This window comes from Rhipicephalus microplus, unplaced genomic scaffold (genome assembly GCF_043290135.1).
Source record: "Rhipicephalus microplus isolate Deutch F79 unplaced genomic scaffold, USDA_Rmic scaffold_14, whole genome shotgun sequence".
Taxonomy (NCBI): Eukaryota; Metazoa; Arthropoda; class Arachnida; order Ixodida; family Ixodidae; genus Rhipicephalus; species Rhipicephalus microplus.
Window position 1 is genome coordinate 16,704,103 of NW_027464587.1, and position 19,384 is coordinate 16,723,486.

Below are 19,384 nucleotides of genomic sequence, written 5' to 3' on the forward strand. Positions count from 1 at the left end.
CGACCACCGCCTTACCTGGATACCAGCCGTTAAGCTCGCCGTCCTCAAGGCCACCAGGGTCGAGACTGCCGTAAGCAAACTGCTCAGCAGGGGCCAAGGGTGCACCTCACGGCTGGCTCTAAGACTCTACGAAGGGGCTGCAACGACAGCGCAAACTTATGCACTGCCCTTGGTGCAGCTAGCGCCACACCGCAAGGAGCAACTGGAGCGGCAACATCGCATGGCAATTCGGCGCTTCATGGGACTTCCCCGTCAGTCACCCATAGCTGCAACCCTGGCGGAGGCCCAGACCTGGCCTCTGTCACTCTTGATGCTACGACAGGCGCTGCATCACGTGGATCGCCTTCACAGGGCCCTCGGGGGCGCTGCCCTCCTTCGGAGACTGCGGAGCCGACCAGCGTCACGGATGGCACAGATCTGCGCTCTCTATGAAGAGCTGGTCCCCGATCCCCCCAGTCCAATCCAACCCCCTCCACCACACCAGCAGCCTCTGGACGTACAATTAACTCTGGACAACCTCAGAAAAAGGCGCACACCGGCATGCGAGCTCCATCAGGCAGCCGTGGCGAAACTTCATGAAAGACTTAAGGGGCAGCTCCTGGTATTCACGGACGGGTCCGTTCGGGACAGCCCCCATTCGGCCGCGGCTGCCTGCGTCATACCATCGACTGGGACAACCATCCGCTGCCGACTTCCCTTTCACGCCAGCTCCACTGCAGCTGAATTGGCCGGCCTTCACTTGGCAGCCGACCACCTTGCTGCCACGTTACCCCAGTTGCCTGTGGCGATTCTGTGCGACTCCCGACCAGCCCTACAAGCGCTGCTCCAACCAGACCAAGCAGGCATAACTGTGGCGTTGCTGCACGCAAAACTGACCGCCATCAAAGAGAGTGGTGTGCGCCTGTCCCTCCACTGGCTTCCCTCGCACGTTGGAATAGCTGGCAACGAGGAGGCTGACGCCGCCGCTAAGGCAGCACACCACTGCGACACGCCAGTCACTAAGGCGGTAACCCAGTCGGATTACTCACGGCAGCGACTGCGGAAGCTCTTACCAACGGCCCACCCTGACACACGGGTGGCAAGCGGCAAACCTCCACCATCCCTTCCGGAGACCGGCCTGGACAGATGCGAGCGGCGGTTGTTGCTTCGCCTGCGTACTGGCAGCGTCTGGCCTGCGGCACGCATGTATTCCGCGGGTCGCTCTTCATCGCCAGCGTGCCGAAGGTGCGGTGATGACGAAACGCTGCAGCATATTGTTTGCTCCTGCCCTGACCTGGCCACTGAGCGTTGCGCACTGGTAAGCCGCTATCGTCTGCTTGGACTACCTGCCGAAACAATGGAAGACATACTTTTTCCCGCGCGCTCGAAGACGAAAGCCCTTCGAGCCTTCCTCGAGTTCTGTGCTTGCGCGGACCTCGCCGCCTTATAGACGGACTCTTTTCACTCGCACTACTGACTGTACTGACAAGACGTTCTCTTGCCATGACATTCACTTTTTCTTTCCTTCCTCTCTTCTTCCTATCATCTTTACTTCCCCTTCCCCGATCCCTAAAGGCGCTGAGCCGTGCCCCCGCGACGGGAGGCAGAAAATAGCGTCCTTTTTGTCTCTTCCTCTTTCATTAATCTCTCTCTCTCTCTCTCTCTCTTCAATGTGAAGACCGTCCCAGTGACAGCTTGCACGAGAAACTGCTTCCTATTGCTGCACAAGAACCTGAAAAGAAACATACAGTTGAGCAAGTGGCAGTTGCCTTGGAAGATGATATAACTGCCTTAAGGGGGGACACGGGTCTTAGAAGGCCAAAAATCGCAAAAAATTGACTTTTTGAAGCTGACATTTTCAGAATCTGCACCTATTTTTGCACTTATCTAAGAAGTTTCTAGCTTCTCGTGTCATTATTTCTGGCGCAAAATCAATTTATAACATCCCTGTGAGATGAATGTGAGCGCGAATTGACGCTAAAATCGTGCTTTTTCCGCGCCAAACTGTTGCCTTTACCCACGCGCTATCGTGTTCATCTTGGTCTCGTTTGGAAGGGTCGTTCTTCATCTTCAATTTCCCGCCACTGCTGGCTCACCTTGCTCATTGTTTTTTTTTTAGCAAAAACGCGTGATCGAGAAGCACTAGCGCGCGATTCAATTGGCTGCTTGGGGCACGTGACCAAATTTTGGCATCCGATTGGCCAAGGGGCACTTTCGGAGTCTGCTTCACCATCGTGATGCGCACGGACATGCGCCATTTTGTCATGGTGCTACTGACTGCTTGCGGCAGTAAAGAACTTCCGTGCTACAGTAATTTGTGAAGCGGGTGTGACGGTCGTTCGTTCGCTGTGAACTTCAGAAAGATCCCCGCTATGGCTCAGGACAACGAGGATAACGAACTCGACGCAGTCAACGGCGGTGGCCGAGTCACCAGTGTAGGCCTAACTCACGTACGAGCCCTTTGGTTGCCGACAACGTTACTGAGAACAGCTGTGTTTTGCAGCCTCATCAGTTAGAGGATGGCAAGTAAAAAGCAGAAGTGAAGCTACCAGAGATATCAATCTTTGTAGTGACGAAACGGAAGCGCAGTCTTATCGCTAAACCCGCCGATGTCGTGGTCCCCCCCGCCTGATGAAAAGACCTTGAACTGCGCGACGGGTCGTCAGAGTGGAGTACGCCGCGCGTCGACCAACAACAGAAAGTCAATCCGTTCGCAGTGAACAATGCTCGCGGCCCCCGAAATGGAGGTTACTGGCAACAGATAGACTGCTTTTAACTACTGCTTTTAACAAAAAAAAAAACAAACTACTTTTGCATGTTGGCAGTGCTACGCTTTAGTTAGTGTCACATATATGGGGCGGCTCTGCATACAGAGGGCGCTTTACCGAATACTTTTCTGCGGTGTCCGTGTCGTTTGCTCTTTGTTTTTGACGCCGTGCGCACGTGCATAGTTTCACTGCGCGTGCATGGTGTGGCCCCTGACAACGTTCAGCTTTGCTTTTTTTTTATTACCATAGCATTTATATGGAGAGTCGCGGCTGGTTTATTGCCCTCGCCGTCAAAGCCGTCATTCACGGTATATGTACGTATCCAATATGGAAACTCAAGAAAAAAAAAAAAAAAAAGCCGCCCGCGCTCAGCACTCAGCTCCTCACGATGGGCTGACGCGGGCTTATCTCCCACTACATTGCCCTGTGAATAGAGGATTGCGTTTAGTTGCCGGGCATACTTCACTCGTTGGACAGGCGCCGTTTGCAAAAAGAGTGCGTTTTTCAAAAACAGCGAAGTAACATGCGGGGCACTTGTTAGTTCGCACTCATATCTGTACCTGTGATTACATTTCGTGCCTCGTTTTTGTTTAAACAGCACGTTAAGTGTCGAGCGGCAAACGTTAGTTCACTTCACTTTCACTTCACTTTATTTCCTTAAAGACCCCCGGGGGGTATTACATAAGGGGTGGGTTAACAAATAAAGTTCTGTTATTTTTTTTTTTATTGACACGGGTTTTCATTGCGAAAGACGTGCAGACAGTTGGTCGAAAAATGTTGATGGACAGGAAATGGCCACGACGTCGTGGGGAAGATCATTCCAGTCGTTTGCAGTCTGTACAAAAGAGGACATAGAAAAAGTGGTCGTTCTAATGCGTGGACGGGCAACTTGAAGTGGATGTCTAGTGCGCTGAGATATGCGGGCTGGTGGAACAATGTAGGGATGACGGAATGGGCTGTGAAAAATTTTCTGAAACAGGCAGAGGCTGGAAATGCGACGGCGAACGTCAAAGCTTAAAAGAGCAGATTCTTTTTTGAGGGATGAAATTGTTTTCGTGCGTCATTTGTGCGTGAGCAGCACGTTGCACGTTTCGATCTGCTTGCCGTTCTAAGCGTTACATTCCAAGTTGTTGCTATTGCAGTCATTCATTGCTTTGCCCTTGCGCCGTGATGGAAGCGGCATTTTCCTTTTTGGAGCAGATTCTAGAGCAGAAATAATGATGCTTTGGAGCAGGCTTGAGTGTCTTCGGAGCAGAAAAAAAATGCTATAGCTTAGGATTGCTACTGGTGTTTTCAAAGCAGATGCATGTTACTAACGACTCCTAAAGTCTAAAACATCACTGAGGCATCTAATGAAAATTTATATTTATTATTAAACACGCCGTATGCTAGTACACAGCTAGTGTACGAGTCATATAGTAGCAGCATTGGCATAAATCAAAGAGTAGGGGGGGAGAGGGTCAAGGGTGTGAGATTTAGTTTTAGCACGTGATATAATTGAGTTAACAGTTCAGTATAGGGCTATCAATGTGTCAAAGGCTTTTTATTTGTTACTGCGTACCTGTGTGAATAGCCACTCAGCTGTGTGATACATGAAAACTGCAAAAAGGTGAAAAAAAAAAGGCTGAATAGAATAATGCAATTGCTCGAGCTTCCACCCCATGCCCGTTTTTAAAAATTCTATTTGAAAGCATAATTTAATTATTATATAAATAAAAATACAACTCATATAAAAATACGAATTGGCCACCATGGGCTTATATGTGTCACCCTTGGTGATTTTTCTGGATTTACCTCACTGAGCAGTATACTAGGCTGATAGTGTATACAGCTTGCTTTTGGTTTCACTTAGGCTCACTAAATAGTCCCATAGTTCAACTTCATGCTTTTTAGTTTGCCAACACCATTTTAGAGCAGGTTTGGAGGAGTTACTAGCAAAAAAAGTCGCAGCTTTGCCGGAAAGACAAAGCAATGAACGCGATAGCAACAAATTGAAAGGTCCCGCGCAGAATGGAAAGCAGATAGAAATATGCCCCGCATTCCTTACGCACAAATGACACACAAAACGTACTCACAGGTACGGATGCACGCGGATAAGCGTTTCATTTGTTACTTTGCTGTGTCTGAAAAGCGTGCACTTTGCCCAAATGGAGACTGCAATGATTGCAATGACCTTTGTGCACATGGTGACTACAGCAGAATCGTTCCAGGTAAAGCCCGAGGCCAGCCAAGGCGTACCACCTTCCCCTCCTCGTCGCTGCAAGATAAGGGCGCATGAGGGAGCTTCGCTCCCCTTCTCAAAGCCGGGCAAAGTACGCGTAGGAAAATAGAGCGGGGGCCGCCGCGTGATGTGGCGACGCGCGCTCATTGCGCCATCTTGCTGGTAATGCTGCAAACACAATCCCCCCCCCCCCCGATATGCTCGTGAGCAGCGGTAAGTGGTAGATATAAGTAGCTTGCTGTTTGAACGGTGAAGAATGTGCTCCAGGGTGGCTCAATGGTTAACGCCTCGCTTTCACAACGCAGAGGTCCCACATTCGATTCTGCGCGGCGGAATTTTTTTTCTGGATTTTTCTTCTTTCTTGCATTTTCATATATTTATATAGATAGGTATACATATACGGTGCTTGACATCGACGCCGACGGCAAAATACAGCCGAGAGTGTCCATATAATTGCTATCGCAATAATATTGCACTTTGGAGCAACATAGAGCAGCATTTCTTTTTTGATTGGAGCAGCACTTCCATCACTGCTTGCGGCGAAACTGTGACTTTTCTTGATTTCGGACAGCCGTGTCGTCACCGAGGGGATGTCAGAATAGGTGTTGATGGAAACTTTCAGAGACCATGGTCACTACAGATCTTCAGAGGTCGGCTCGTAGCGTGCTTCCGTCTAGCGCCGCACTGAGAGTCCACAGGCTGGTAGTTTTCGTGATAAGCTGATTAGTTCTGGCAACACGAAGGCGTGTTGAATGCAATGCAATGAACGCGATAGTGAAAAATTGTAATAGTATATGAAGTAAGGCTGCAGCCAACTCTTTTGGATCGGATATCGCAGAACTCCTCCTACAAAATGCTGGTATGAGCAAATACGGCCTCTCCAGGGAGAAGTGCTCTTCTCACACAGTCCCTTCGCATTGAAACCGCACTGATACTCACAGAGATAGCAAGTGTGCCAGCGATCGCGGCCGCCCTAAAAATCAAAGTTCATTAATGCTACTCGATAGATTCCCCCGCCCTCCTAGTGTTGTTTCATGCTCATTCAAGACGAGTGGTTTAATCTGTTTGAGCATTCGACGGCAGCTCTAATACGCGTGAAATGTTATCTTATGAGCTTTCCAGGTGATAGGAATGGGCTGACTGATTTGATCTCAGCTTCAGCAGCGCTCGTGCGCTTTTACTCGCTCGTGAAAGTTACGATGCGCTTGATTTTGTTCAGCACTGGCTTACATTTACACTGTTTACTATGAAGGGGTGAACTGGAGCCTGTTCCTTTATCTAATGATTTAAAATGCTTAGCGCTTCATTAAAAAACTAAGTAAATGTAAGCCAGTGCTGAACAAGATCAGGATTTTGGGCAGAAGCCATGAAAAATTGGCACGTGAAATACTAGAAGCTTTTCACATAGCAAAGAATGGTGAAGCATGCTGCAGTGATAGCTCCGTGGCATTGTGCAGAAATAAAAAACTTTCCTGAAATCTTTTTTGTCATCTTGAGTGATTAGTATGGCATAGACTGCATTGAGTGATTGTGTGTCAGTTTATTGTATTTTGAAATTTTTGTTAAGAGTTTTTGTTAAGAGCTGTTAGCTTGACCATGTGACCGCACGAGTACATATACTTGAGCCACGCGTACGTGAATAAACATTTGGTAGTCTGACCGCTTTCCTGTCTCCTTCATCGTTTCTTGTGTTCATTATTTTTCTGGCTGAAATTTTTCATCAGAAGCAATGCACCAACTAGCCCAACAACGAGTGTTATTAGAGTCAGCACTTCTTTCAATTTCCAGGCAAGCTCTCTACTCATAACTGAGTTGTCTGCCCCTGCGTGCACTGAAGCAGCAATTTCACAGCCACCTATCAGCACGCATAAATCTGATGCAATGTTACTGTTCTCACACATTTGCTCACATCCATCATGATATCCCGAAATCAGTGCTGGAGGTTCTGTTGTGTCGGCAGTGGCCTTACCCCCACAGGTTGCCGATTTCAGTTTTCCGGAAGCGAACTTCGGGGATATCACCTTGGGGAACTTGAAAATGTGCGCGAGCTTGGTGATCTATACCACAGGGGCACTGTTGAATGGGGCTGATGCTGCTGTGCGGAGTGAAAGCTTTGGCGCGTTGACAAGTACTCCTGGATTACGGAAGGGCATTCTCCGTTTCGTGGGCAGGGAGCATTTACAAAGAAACCACGAAGTCTTGCTCGATGGTATTCGCACATTCGGTACAAGTGGCCAGCTTCACCACAATGATAGCACAGCGGGATTCGGTCGGCAGTGCGCCATATGTGTGCCTTCCCGACTCTCGTCTGTGGGGATCTGAGGCGCGCCCGCGACCATTTTCGCGGGCATTCCGCCACACGGCCACACCCTTTTGCTTCCCTGCTCTGTTAACATCACGTGGCGATAGATGGCGCCACGCGCGGGCACGGCGCGCGCCACTGCGCGCGCCGAGGGAGCGTCTCTCTTCTCCGTTGGTCGGCGCCGGGTAAGCACGTGTTTTCCTTCGTCCGCGTCCCCTTTGGGAATCGCCGGACTGCAGCCTGCCTGGGGTGGCCTTGGGCACCTCGGCAGGCGTGTTTACTTGAGTGCTAGCTTCGGTAGCGTACGCTAAGCCCACAGCGGTGCCTAGTGCTTGAAGTGGTCGTACCACAACGAGCCGCACTTGCCGTAGGCCCAGCGCGTACGAGGTTTGCCCTAACACTCGCGACCAGGCCCAGTGGCCATCGTGAGAGTGCGCAGCATAGCCGCGAGGGACCTTTTCCCGACCGGCGTGTCAAAGCTCGCCATTGCCAGCTGCGACGTGCTCGCGGTTTTCCCCTTATTGTGAACGTCCGCGTGCGGGTGCCTTTGCTACCCGCGTCCCGGGAGCGGACGTTGTGCTGTTGTTCGGGGTGCCGCCAGAGGCAATAAAGTGTTGTGTACTGTTACATTAGAACACTGTCTAGTTGCCGCGCCGCGCTAAACGCCTTATCAGTTGAGCGCGCGCGGAGCGGTGCGCTGCACGCGAGTGAACGGAGTAGCAGCCCTGTGGCTCGCTAAGCGTGAACCCGCGGTGATCGTCCGCTGCAGTTAGGAGCGGGGTCACCATACGTCTCAGGCGGGGCTGCCATGAACAGGGGTTCGGCGACATGTGTAGGCGTTGTGACGAAGCTATGTTCAGGTGTTCCCCTTAGCACCTCGGCATGCGAGATCACTGGCTGCACCGGTAACGACGGTTGAGGCTGCCGCTCATAGACCACTTCAGCCAATGAGGAGACTGTTGTTACGTTGGTATTTAGCTGCTGCCTCTGGAGCTCTTCTCGAACTATTAACCGCACGAGTTCTCGCAAGACATCGATGCTGTTTCCGAATACTGTGTACACTCCTTCCGCAGATGCGGTGCTCACTTTTCAGTTGTACAGCCTTGCACGCTGCTGGGAGTCTTTTCCATAGTTGTCGTTGTCGCCTCGGAGCGAAATTTGGCGACAGTGCGTGGAGGGCTTTGAACAAAACCGGCAAAAAGCTCCTGCTTGATGCCATGCATCAGATGCCAAAGCTTCTTGTCCACGCTCATGCTTGCATCAGCCCGGTGAAACAAGCGGGACATATCTTTGATGTACAATGCCACGCTTTCGTTGTTCTACTGGCTTTTCGCTTACAGAGCGGCCTCAGCTCTTTCCTTGTGGTCTGTACAAGGAAACATGGCCAGCAGCTCTTGGCAGAAATCATCTCATGACCGGAAAGCACGTTCATGGTTTTCGAACCATGTTCGTGCACTGTCTTCCAAAGCGAAATAAACACGGCGGAGCTTTCGGTCTTCAGGCCATCCATTGGAATTGGTAACCCACTCAAAACCCGCAAGCCCATGTTCAGCGTCTTCATACGTGTCCCCGTGGACAGGCTCGGGAATCCGCGGTTGATTAACAATGACGTGGGTTGCAGCAGCTAGGGGTGTCATTTCCATGATGCCAAAAACATCTAGTGCTTGCCCAGCGAGATCATACACAAGAGAGAATTCGGGTGGTTCACCACGGAGACGATGACTGGTATGCTGCTTGACAGGCCTGAGCTCATTGCGTTCCCGTCGACGTGGCTCTGGGCTTCCTTCTTCAACTGGATAGGGCTTGAGATCATTACCCAGCAGCTCCACGAAAATTGTAACAAACGATTAAGGTGGTCAGGAGAAACTATCTATTCTGTGTTCAATAGACAAACACAAGGCCAAAACCAAGAAGTAGTCTCTTCCTTGCTCGAGCGGCTCGGCACTCTATCTATGTTTATCCACTCCCATGGATCGATGACACCCTTGACAATATTGCGCTATTTCAGTATATTTCGGTATCATATTTTCGATCATTTGTTGTATAGTGTTGCTAGTTGTTAGAAAATTGATTATAGAGTATGACAAGTCCCCTTGTGACTTTTGAGACCTCTTGTTTCTTAATGACAGCATAATTAAATGGATGAAATCAATGTGAAGAGATTTCGTTTCATTGCCAATATATGCACACTACACTGCAGGGGCATTTTCGGTGCCCTATCACATTTCGTATGAAGACTCAATAGGTTACACTGTTTCACACATTGTGTGTTCTACTAACGAGTGAAAGTGTGCAAGAGCTGCTGACAGACGCAGCGATGAGAGCCGGAAGAGCAGATGACCCATACTTGTATCCACATGTTGTGCTATTGCAATGTTTGCATTTCATCCATGGGCACGAATCGCAGCAGTGGCTGTGTTCACTGAGAGGGAGCAAGCTGCTAGCCATACTCGGTTTAACCTTGCAACTTGAAGAGAAGCGGCCCTGCAACACTTATCCAAGTACTCATGAAATGAATCAAGTAAAAGAGCATATTGGCCCACGAATTCACTGCGCAAAAATTTTTAGAATCCGTCTAGTATAAGCGGAGTACCAAATATTTGTCGCACTCTGCGATTGCTTTTCCTCCTCTCTCATCTCGACCGCAGTGCTGTAAACTAAGCAGGGAGGGATGGCACAGGGGAAGAAAAATGCGTCAAGCATGCCTTGTGACCTTGATCACTTTTGTTTACCTGTCTGTGCATGTGAACGCATAGAATGATTGTGGCCTCCAACACGGGCCCCCATAACTCCCAAGAGCGCCATGCTTACATCAGCCAATCGCGATGGTTTGGCCAGTGACACAGCGCCTTTTGAGCCCGTAGCATCATTTGTTGAGAGAAGAGAAAGCAATTTTCAGCTCACTTTGAGAACTTGAACAGAATGTGCACTATGCTATAATATTTGGCTTAGGAGTTCTCGAGAGTCTGGATTACCGATCGGCAGCATTTTCTGATCATGCTCAAAAAGTATTGCTGGGCCCCTTTAAGAGAACTTTTTGTTGGCCAAGTTGATGTACATTTATATTGATTTTAAGGCATGAAAAAAAAAAAAATGCGAACACAAGAGAGGACATGGGACAGAGCACTATTCCCGACGACTTTCCAACATGTTCCACTGCCCCACCTTTGTGATGAAGCTGTGTCTTTCAATAGTGAAGCTCCTAAAGCTTGAAGTAAAACATCGGGTGTCCGTCTGTGCTATTGCTTATCACTAACAAAGCCACAGTTTTGCGCACCACCCAGGTTTAACCTCGCCTGGCCACAAGCCAGACCCACAGACTGAGACTGCCTGTGCAGCCGCCCCGCTGAATTTTCCTAGCATGGTCGCAGCCGAGTGTGGGCAATGAAAGCTCCACACTTCTACCAGGAGTTCCAGAGTCAGCTTTGCACCTTCTGGCACTGAATGCTCTTTTATGGTCTGTGACAGGCTCTGGTTCCACTCTGCCTATACCAAGAAAAGACCTAACATCCACCAAGACGACCACCTTAAAGGGGAACTCCAGTGTATTTTCAACCGTAATCAGATAATGACATTTTCTCAAATAGTGTTGACAGTCCTGAAAAAGCTAGGCTGGTTCATTTCGCCCAGACACTCAACAGTTTTAACAAAGCAATAAATGACGAATCCAAACGAACTGATACAGGGAGCTGCTCCATACTTCGTGGCGGGTATCAGATGACGTCACGAAATTCGCTACACCCCGTCACCCTTGGCCAGGATGTAGACATAGCTCACGTGCCTCTTCTGACGAGCGAAAAGCAAGTTGGCGTGTCATCCAACATGGAATGAAGCTGTACTAGCTCGTATGAACTTACCAGTGACAAGTTCAGCAATGACTGCAGCTCCTATATGAGTGTGGAAGTAATGCCTCTCTATTTTGACCCACCAGAGCATGATGCATCTGATGTGCCTCGAATCGATCTCCTTGTTGCTCAATATTGTGCATATCTACCCCTGTATCGACACCACCTTGAATGCAGCCCAAACGCGTTATGAATGCGCTGCTTTAGGCGGTGCCATGGCAGCACAAATGCATTTCAAAAGCGTCACATCGAAGGTGGTGGCAAGTCAGGAAAAGTCGAAAGGAGTTTCTGTTAGTGTAATATCTGAAGTCAACGACGACTAACACGTTGTATGCAGCTAAATAACTGAACTGTGCTCACGTCATCTTGAAGAGGAAAGCGCATGCTGCATTCGTCTGCTGGGCAAGGTGAGTTCTTAAAATGTGTAGGCACTTACGTCACATACACTGGGTGGGCCACGTTGAATTGGCTACCAATTTTTAAAATTCGTTTTCTAGAAAAAACTAAATGACGGTTGTAAAATTTGGCACATATCACCATGGTACCAATGCGAACACGTTTTCAAAGTTTTATTGAAATCAGTGCATATGGAAATTGCCAGAGTTCCCCTTTAAACCCCTAAAATCACATGGCTAGTGTGAACATTTTATTTATTTTTTAATAAAAATGTGCAATCAATACTAGTGAGTCCAGTGTGACCAACTCACTGGGGATGGGCCGCAGGACATCGGGGATGAGAACATCCACCAGGTTCTGGTAAAACTGGTAGTCGGCATGCTGAACAAACTTCTGCACCGCCTCGCACTTGCTCAGCAGCCGCAGCTTGGACTGGCTCAGGCCTTTTTCTGGCTCCCTGCAGGTACAGGCCGCCACCTCAGATTCTTGCAAAATGTGGAGCAGCCATTCATATCGGCATCACCTCAGGTGACATGGAATCTTTTAAAAGGACACTGACACCATTTTTCGGAAGAGAGTTAACTCTGTTTATAAGTCTCCTGTATACAAAGGCATCTCTGAGCAAGTTTCACAAATGTCAATATTTATTCTGATATTTCATTTTGACACATTTCTCATGGTGCACCTACCGTCGTCACGACTAGCTCGACGTCAGGCTGCAGTAGTACTAAGTCTCGTGACTTCACACAGCAGTCTGGCTAGTTGTGACGTCAGGCATCGAAACTTTCAAAATGGCCGCTCGTGCGTCAACAACGAAGCCAAGGTGCCGAGCGGCCATGGAAACGTCACAACAGCTTGTGCAAGAATGTGAGGAGAAGCTTGAGCCGTGTCGTGACATCAGGTTACAAACAGCAGCTAGCTTTGAAACACACTGAAATTGCTTTTTCAGGGTGAACTTACACTCAGCAGAAGATTTTCTAGGTTTTTGAGGCCTTTAGTTTATTCCAAGAAAACAAGAACTTGAAATTCTTGAGTCAATACTCCTTTTTAAGGGGACCAACAACCATCTTTTATGGTGCCTATTTTTTTAGCACGAAGGAAACGTTACCCTTGAGTGAGTGCAAAACGGGGCGAAACATTTGTAATCGGAGATTTTCTATCTGCAGCTGGAGTCGTATGCTCACATGCTGCAAACAGTGAGAGCATGGCAGTTCCTGTTCGTGTCGTGGTTTACTGCGAAATGATGGCACTCCACATGCATGCGCCATGGCTGGCAATTGCGACGATAGTGTCACTATTCCCCGTGCTACTCCTGTTTTGTCCAAAGCAGCACAAGATTCAGTGGGACTGAATAATAAATATACATATTCTAGTTTTGAGGACTTGCATGCACAACAGTTTCAGAGAACGTGGCCACGTTCCGCAAAGTGATCGACTCCATATTCTATAATCCAGCTTTAAGGCTCTTCTGTTAGGAGGTGCAACAAAACATTCTTTGACAATTCTAAGCATTATTCAAAGTGTGAAGGAGAAAGAGCATCGTTGGCAAGCAACATCGCCACCGCTTGGGTACTGGGTGCTGGGCTTCGCTCGTTCGGCTCATGCTGATCATCGCCGGCATCTGCTTGACCGTTGCTCTGGCACGATCGTGTTTCTTCGTAGGGCCACCGTCGCAACAGTCGTCAATAAACCCTTTTTCAATTGGTGGAAGGTGCTGACATTCCCCGTCGCCTGAACCTGGGTGCTGCCATTCGCCGTCGCCTGAACCTGGAGCTGCGCAACCGAACGCTACCTCCCATCATGGCTACCAACAACGCGCAACCTGCCTCTTCCACTCCATCCCCCAGCAACCCCGGCGTTCTTCGTTTGCGAGAGCCCAAGGTCTTTAGCGGAGCTGATGAGACCGACGTGGAAGACTGGTTCGCTAACTATGAACTGGTGAGCGCAAACAACAAGTGGGATGACGCGGACAAATTGACTTACGCCATCTTTTACCTCACTGACGTGGCCGAAATGTGGTATAACAACCACAAAAACGACATCACGACGTGGTCCATCTTTAAAACCTTGTTTGCTGACGTTTTTGGCCGACCCGCAGTCCGCAAGTCCAGAGCCGAACAACGCTTGCGGACTCGCGCACAAAAGCCAACGGAATCTTTCACCAGCTACATTGAAGACGTCATTGGACTTTGCAACCGACTGAACACCACCATGCCCGAGTCGGAGAAGATTCAACACATCCTCAAAGGGATAAATGATGGTGCATATCAGCTGCTCCTCGCCCGTAATCCTGCCACCGTTGCGGAACTTGTTATTTTGTGTCAAAGTTTCGACGAGTTGAACAAGCAGCGCGCCCTGACTCGGCCATTTTCCTCACACGCCGACTCGCTCTCCAGTCTCACTTCCGTTCCCGACCACGCACCAACCCTGCAAGAGATTAAAGACTTCGTGCGTGAAGAAGTAGCTCGGCAACTGTCGTTGATTCCCTTCACGCAGCAGCCGCCGTCCTCTCGTCTGCCCTCACCACTCCGCGACGTTATTGCCGAAGAGGTAGCTCAGGCTGTTCCCGTCGCTGCCCACCAGCAGCCTGTGGCCGTGACTGTTCCCCATGCGCCGGCTATGCAGCCCGTGGCCGCGCCTCTTACTTATGCCCAGGTGGTACGCAGCAGACCCCGCCAGCAGCTTTTGCCACCCATGCCTGCAGTTGCTCCCCACTCTACCCCTCTTTCGACACCTTGGGCTGCACCGCGAGTCAGCAATTCCTGGCGCACTCCTGACAATCGACCGATCTGCTACGCCTGCGGTACACCAGGACACGTGGCACGATATTGTCGCCGTCGCTTCCAACCACTCCACGACGCTACTCGGCCGTTACCGCATGACCCACAGCCCATGCACATACCTGCTCCCTATCCCTCACCGCAGTATGGATACACTAACTTTCCTGAGTCTCGGTCGCACCAACCTCAAACTCACTCTCCCCGCTCCCCATCTCCTCGCAGGCGATCACTGTCCCCAATGCGTCCTAGACCCGCTTCCTCCAACCGGGAAAACTGAACGCCGCAGTTCCAGAGGCAAGAACTGCGCCGTCGTCGAAATGCTCAAGTCCTCGCACTTCACCAGCTAACGTCGTCGCTATATCTGTCGATGGTGTTTCTACCTTTGCCCTCGTTGACACAGGTGCTGCCGTTTCTGTTATAGCCGACCAGCTCTGCCGCTCCCTACGCAAAGTGACCATGCCGCTCTCTGGACTATCGCTTCGTACAGCTAGCGCACAACAAGTTCGACCTCTTGGCACCTGTACGGCCCGCATATTCATCCAAGGCTCTATGTACGTTGTCGAGTTCATCGTCCTTTCGGTGTGCTCGCATGACGTTATCCTCGGGTGGGACTTTCTGTCAAATCATCATGCCATCATCGACTGCGCACGCGCTGAAGTTCAATTTTCGCACCTGTGTGACGAACCTTTGCACGAAACCCTTGAGCGGTCGCCAAAACTTGTCGTGCGTGAGGACACTGAAATTCCGCCAGCCTCTCTTGCCGTTGTCCCGGTTTGCTGCGATGACTATAACGATGCTACCGTAATGTTTACACCTTCCGACATTTTCATGAGCCGCAGAACCGTTTCCTTGCCTTTCGCTACACTCGACGTCACTGCGGGCCGAAGCAATATTTTCGTCCACAACCCCCTTTCTGCACCGCTTACGCTACTTGCCGGCGAATGTCTCGGTCGAGTGGAGTACCTCGATTCCTCTTTATTCCTTAACATGCCAGACGAATCGTGCAGTAGCGCCTCGACCGAACTTCATGCCCTTTCCCCACTGGAATGCCCACCGAGTGACACCTTCTCGAGTTCCATCGCCGACACCTTAAGTGCCCATGAACGCGCCGAGCTTCTTAATCTCCTCCAGCACTTCGCGAATTCATTCGACGTTTCTCAGCCGCAATTGGGTCGGACTTCCGCAGTGCACCACTACATTGACACCGGTTCGCACCAGCCATTGCGTCAAAGACCGTACCGTGTCTCTGCTGCAGAACGTCACGTCATCAACGACCAGGTCGAAGAGATGCTACGCCGTCGCGTTATTCGACCATCGCACAGTCCTTGGGCATCTCCTGTCGTTCTAGTTCGAAAAAAAGATGGATCGATTCGATTTTGCGTCGACTACCGGCGATTAAACAAGGTGACGCGGAAAGACGTCTATCCATTACCGCGCATAGACGACGCCCTTGACAGCCTACAAGGAGCCGAATTCTTCTCCTCCTTAGACTTACGATCTGGATACTGGCAGGTTCCTATGGCAGAAGCTGATCGCCAGAAAACTGCGTTCATTACACCAGATGGCCTGTACGAATTTAACGTAATGCCATTTGGTCTTTGTAATGCTCCTGCCACGTTTGAACGGCTCATGGACAACACACTGCGTGGACTGAAGTGGTCTGTGTGTCTATGCTACCTCGACGACATTGTCGTTTTCTCTCCCGATTTTCCTACGCATCTGCTTCGGCTCCAACTGGTTCTGACGTGTTTAACCAACGCTGGGCTCCAACTGAACCTTAAAAAGTGCCGCTTCGCCGCGCGAGAGCTGTCCATCTTAGGGCACATCGTCTCCAAGCATGGTGTTCGACCCGACCCTGCAAAACTGCGAGCAGTCGCTGAGTTCCCGAAACCTACTACACTGAAAGAATTACGCAGTTTTGTCGGACTATGTTCGTACTTCCGGCGCTTTGTGCGAAATTTTGCATCGATCATGTCACCACTGACCAACCTCCTACGCGGTGATGCAGACCTTTCATCCTGGTCATCTGACTGCGACGTCGCGTTTGCCACGCTCCGTAGTCTGCTAACATCTCCTCCAATTCTTCGGCATTTCGACCCAACAGCTGCAACGGAAGTTCACACAGACGCTAGTGGGGTTGGTCTAGGCGCCGTCCTCGCCCAACGCAAGCCGGGCTACTCCGAATACGTCGTCGCTTATGCGAGTCGCACACTTACTAAAGCTGAAGCCAATTACAGCGTCACTGAAAAAGAGTGCTTGGCGCTAGTGTGGGCGCTTCGCAAGTTCCGCCCTTATTTGTACGGTCGCCCATTCGACCTGGTAACGGACCACCATGCACTTTGTTGGCTCGCCACATTGAAAGACCCTTCTGGCCGCCTAGCTCGGTGGGCACTGCAAATCCAGGAGTACGACATTCGTGTCATCTATCGCAGCGGACGCAAGCATTCTGACGCCGACGCCCTGTCGCGTTCGCCTTTACCTCCCGACTCGGCCTGCGGAACCACTGGTATCTCCATCGCATCTCTCGACCTCGACTCTTTTACCAGTGAACAACACAAGGACCCGTGGATCGCTTCTCTTTTTAACTGTCTTTCTGGATCGTCAACCACTGCGGTACCACGATCTCTCCGACGTCAAGCTGCTCATTTCGCCATTCGTGATCGGCTACTACACCGACGCAACTACGCCCCCGAAGGTCGTAAGTGGCTCTTGGTTGTCCCGCGCAGCTTGCGATCACAAATCTGCGCCTCCTTTCACGACGATCCCCAATGTGGTCATGCCGTAGTTTTCAATACTTACGAACGCATTCGCCATCGCTTCTACTGGCGCGGAATGTATAATTTCGTTCGAAAATTCGTTATGGGCTGCCCTGACTGTCAACGCCGCAAATCACCGCCTTTCCACTCGTCCGGTGCGCTTCAACCGCTTCCGTGCCCAGCCAAACTTTTCGATCGGATCGGAATCGATCTCTATGGCCCTCTACCGACAACATCAGATGAAAATCGGTGGATCATAGTCGCTGTGGACCATTTAACACGCTACGCTGAGACCGCCGCCCTTCCAAGTGCCACTGCGCGGGACGTAGCATCCTTCATCCTTCATCGCTTGATACTACGACATGGTGCACCTCGAGAACTACTAAGCGACCGAGGTCGAGCCTTCCTATCAGAAGTCGTCACGTCTCTGCTTTCTGAATGCCATGTTGTTCATCGCAAGACCACGGCATACCACCCGCAGACTAACGGGCTCACGGAAAGATTTAACCGCACCCTTGGCGATATGCTCGCCATGTATGTGACATCCGATCATACTAACTGGGATCGCATTCTTCCATTCATTACGTTCGCATATAACACCGCGGCACAGTCTACCACTGGATTTTCACCTTTCTTTCTTCTTTATGGACGCGAACCATCCCACACCATCGATACTCTCCTTCCATACCGTCCTGACGCATCCGAATGCCCATCTGTGTCCGAAGCTGCCCGAAATGCGGAAGAGTGCCGTGAACTCGCACGCACCTTTACGTCTCGAGAACAACAGCGCCAGAAAGAAAACAACGTCGACTCTTCACAAAGCCCCAGCTATTCCCCGGGATCACTTGTATGGCTGGCTGTTCCTTACCAAACCCCCGGCATTTCCTCAAAACTCGTTCCAAAGTACGAGGGCCCATACCGCGTTTTGGAGCAAACCTCGCCGGTGAATTTTCTCATCGAGCCACTTTCCCCATCTGACGACATGCGCCGGCGTGGACGTGACATCGTCCACGTCGCCCGCCTTAAGCCATATTATAGCCCTCTGCCTCCAGACTCTTAGGTCGCCAGGATGGCTCTTTTTCGGCGGGGGCAAATTGTGAAGGAGAAAGAGCGTCGTTGGCAAGCAACATCGCCACCGCTTGGGTACTGGGTGCTGGGCTTCGCTCGCTCGGCTCGTGCTGATCATCGCCGGCATCTGCTTGACCGTTGCTCTGGCACGATCGTGTTTCTTCGTAGGGCCACCGTCGCAACAGTCGTCAATAAACCCTTTTTCAAAAGATATAAATCCTAGTCACAACTTGAAAAGAATGCAGAAAAATGTTACTAGCTGTGTAAAACATCGTTGGCGCAAACTCGAAAAAAAAAAAAACAAAAAAAAAACAAGGAAGAGACACGGAAAAGCGCACACTCGCAACTGACTTTCATTAAACCAAAGCTCGTCTTATGAAACCTTCACTCATGCGTACAACCACACAAAAGCCCAAACAACTATCATCACAATCTATCAGATAGAAAAGCATATTCATTATCATACAACAACAGCGACGAAACACTGATACATTGTTCAACAAATTTCCTAATATTTATTTCAGAAGTACTGCCATAAATATTAGGCAATTTGTTGAACAATATATCAGTGTTCTATCACTGTTATGTTTATACATCACATCTGCCAATTCACGTGCCACTTTGTCTTTGCTTCTTCGCAAGATTCTCATGCAAAGCAGAAGCGGTTCATACGAGCACTCCTTACAATGATACGGCGAATGCGAACCCATGCCGCTTCTCACTGACAGTGCATGTTCCCTTAAGCGATCATTTATACATCAGCCCGACTGGCGAATGTACACCTTGCCACAACTGAGCAGGATCAAGTAGACAACACCTACCAAACAATCCAAAAACTTTCTTTCGTGCTTCTTTACACAATCAGCAGTTGGTGCGCCACACGAACGTTTCTACTATCGAATTTGCGCCAACGATGTTTTACACTGCCTGGAAAATTTATTTTCTTTTATTTGTTTACCTCTGGAAGTTCCTTGCAGAAGAAATCCCACCAACGAGTATGTTTTTTCTGTCTCATGTATGAGCACAACTGGCGCCTCCAGTCACAACTATGAACACTTTCGCTGTCCAGTGACATATCATGGACAGCATTGGTTGGAGCAATGACTTGTCATCTTTTCGCTTTGAATGTTTTTTTAACACCAAAGTGTTTTATGTCGGGGTCTACCACGAATCTGCCAACGTATCTCTGTCAAGGATATGATGTAAAATATTTACTCACAAACTGCAAAGAAGAAGACGAGAAGGAAAAGTTCTGCAGTGGGGCATCGA

At 49.8% G+C, this 19,384-nt stretch overlaps 1 protein-coding gene across 8 annotated transcripts in view; it reads right to left on the reverse strand.

The window, feature by feature from the left end:
- The window catches only part of LOC119180874 (transcription factor RFX3), a 327,700-nt gene that overhangs the window by 114,518 nt on the left and 193,798 nt on the right, over positions 1-19,384 (reverse strand). For all 8 annotated transcript variants that reach the window (XM_037432010.2, XM_075882891.1, XM_075882892.1 and 5 more), the window contains one exon: positions 11,823-11,968. In XM_037432010.2, the coding sequence (XP_037287907.1) occupies positions 11,823-11,968 (146 nt within the window). The remainder of the gene's footprint in view (positions 1-11,822; positions 11,969-19,384) is intronic.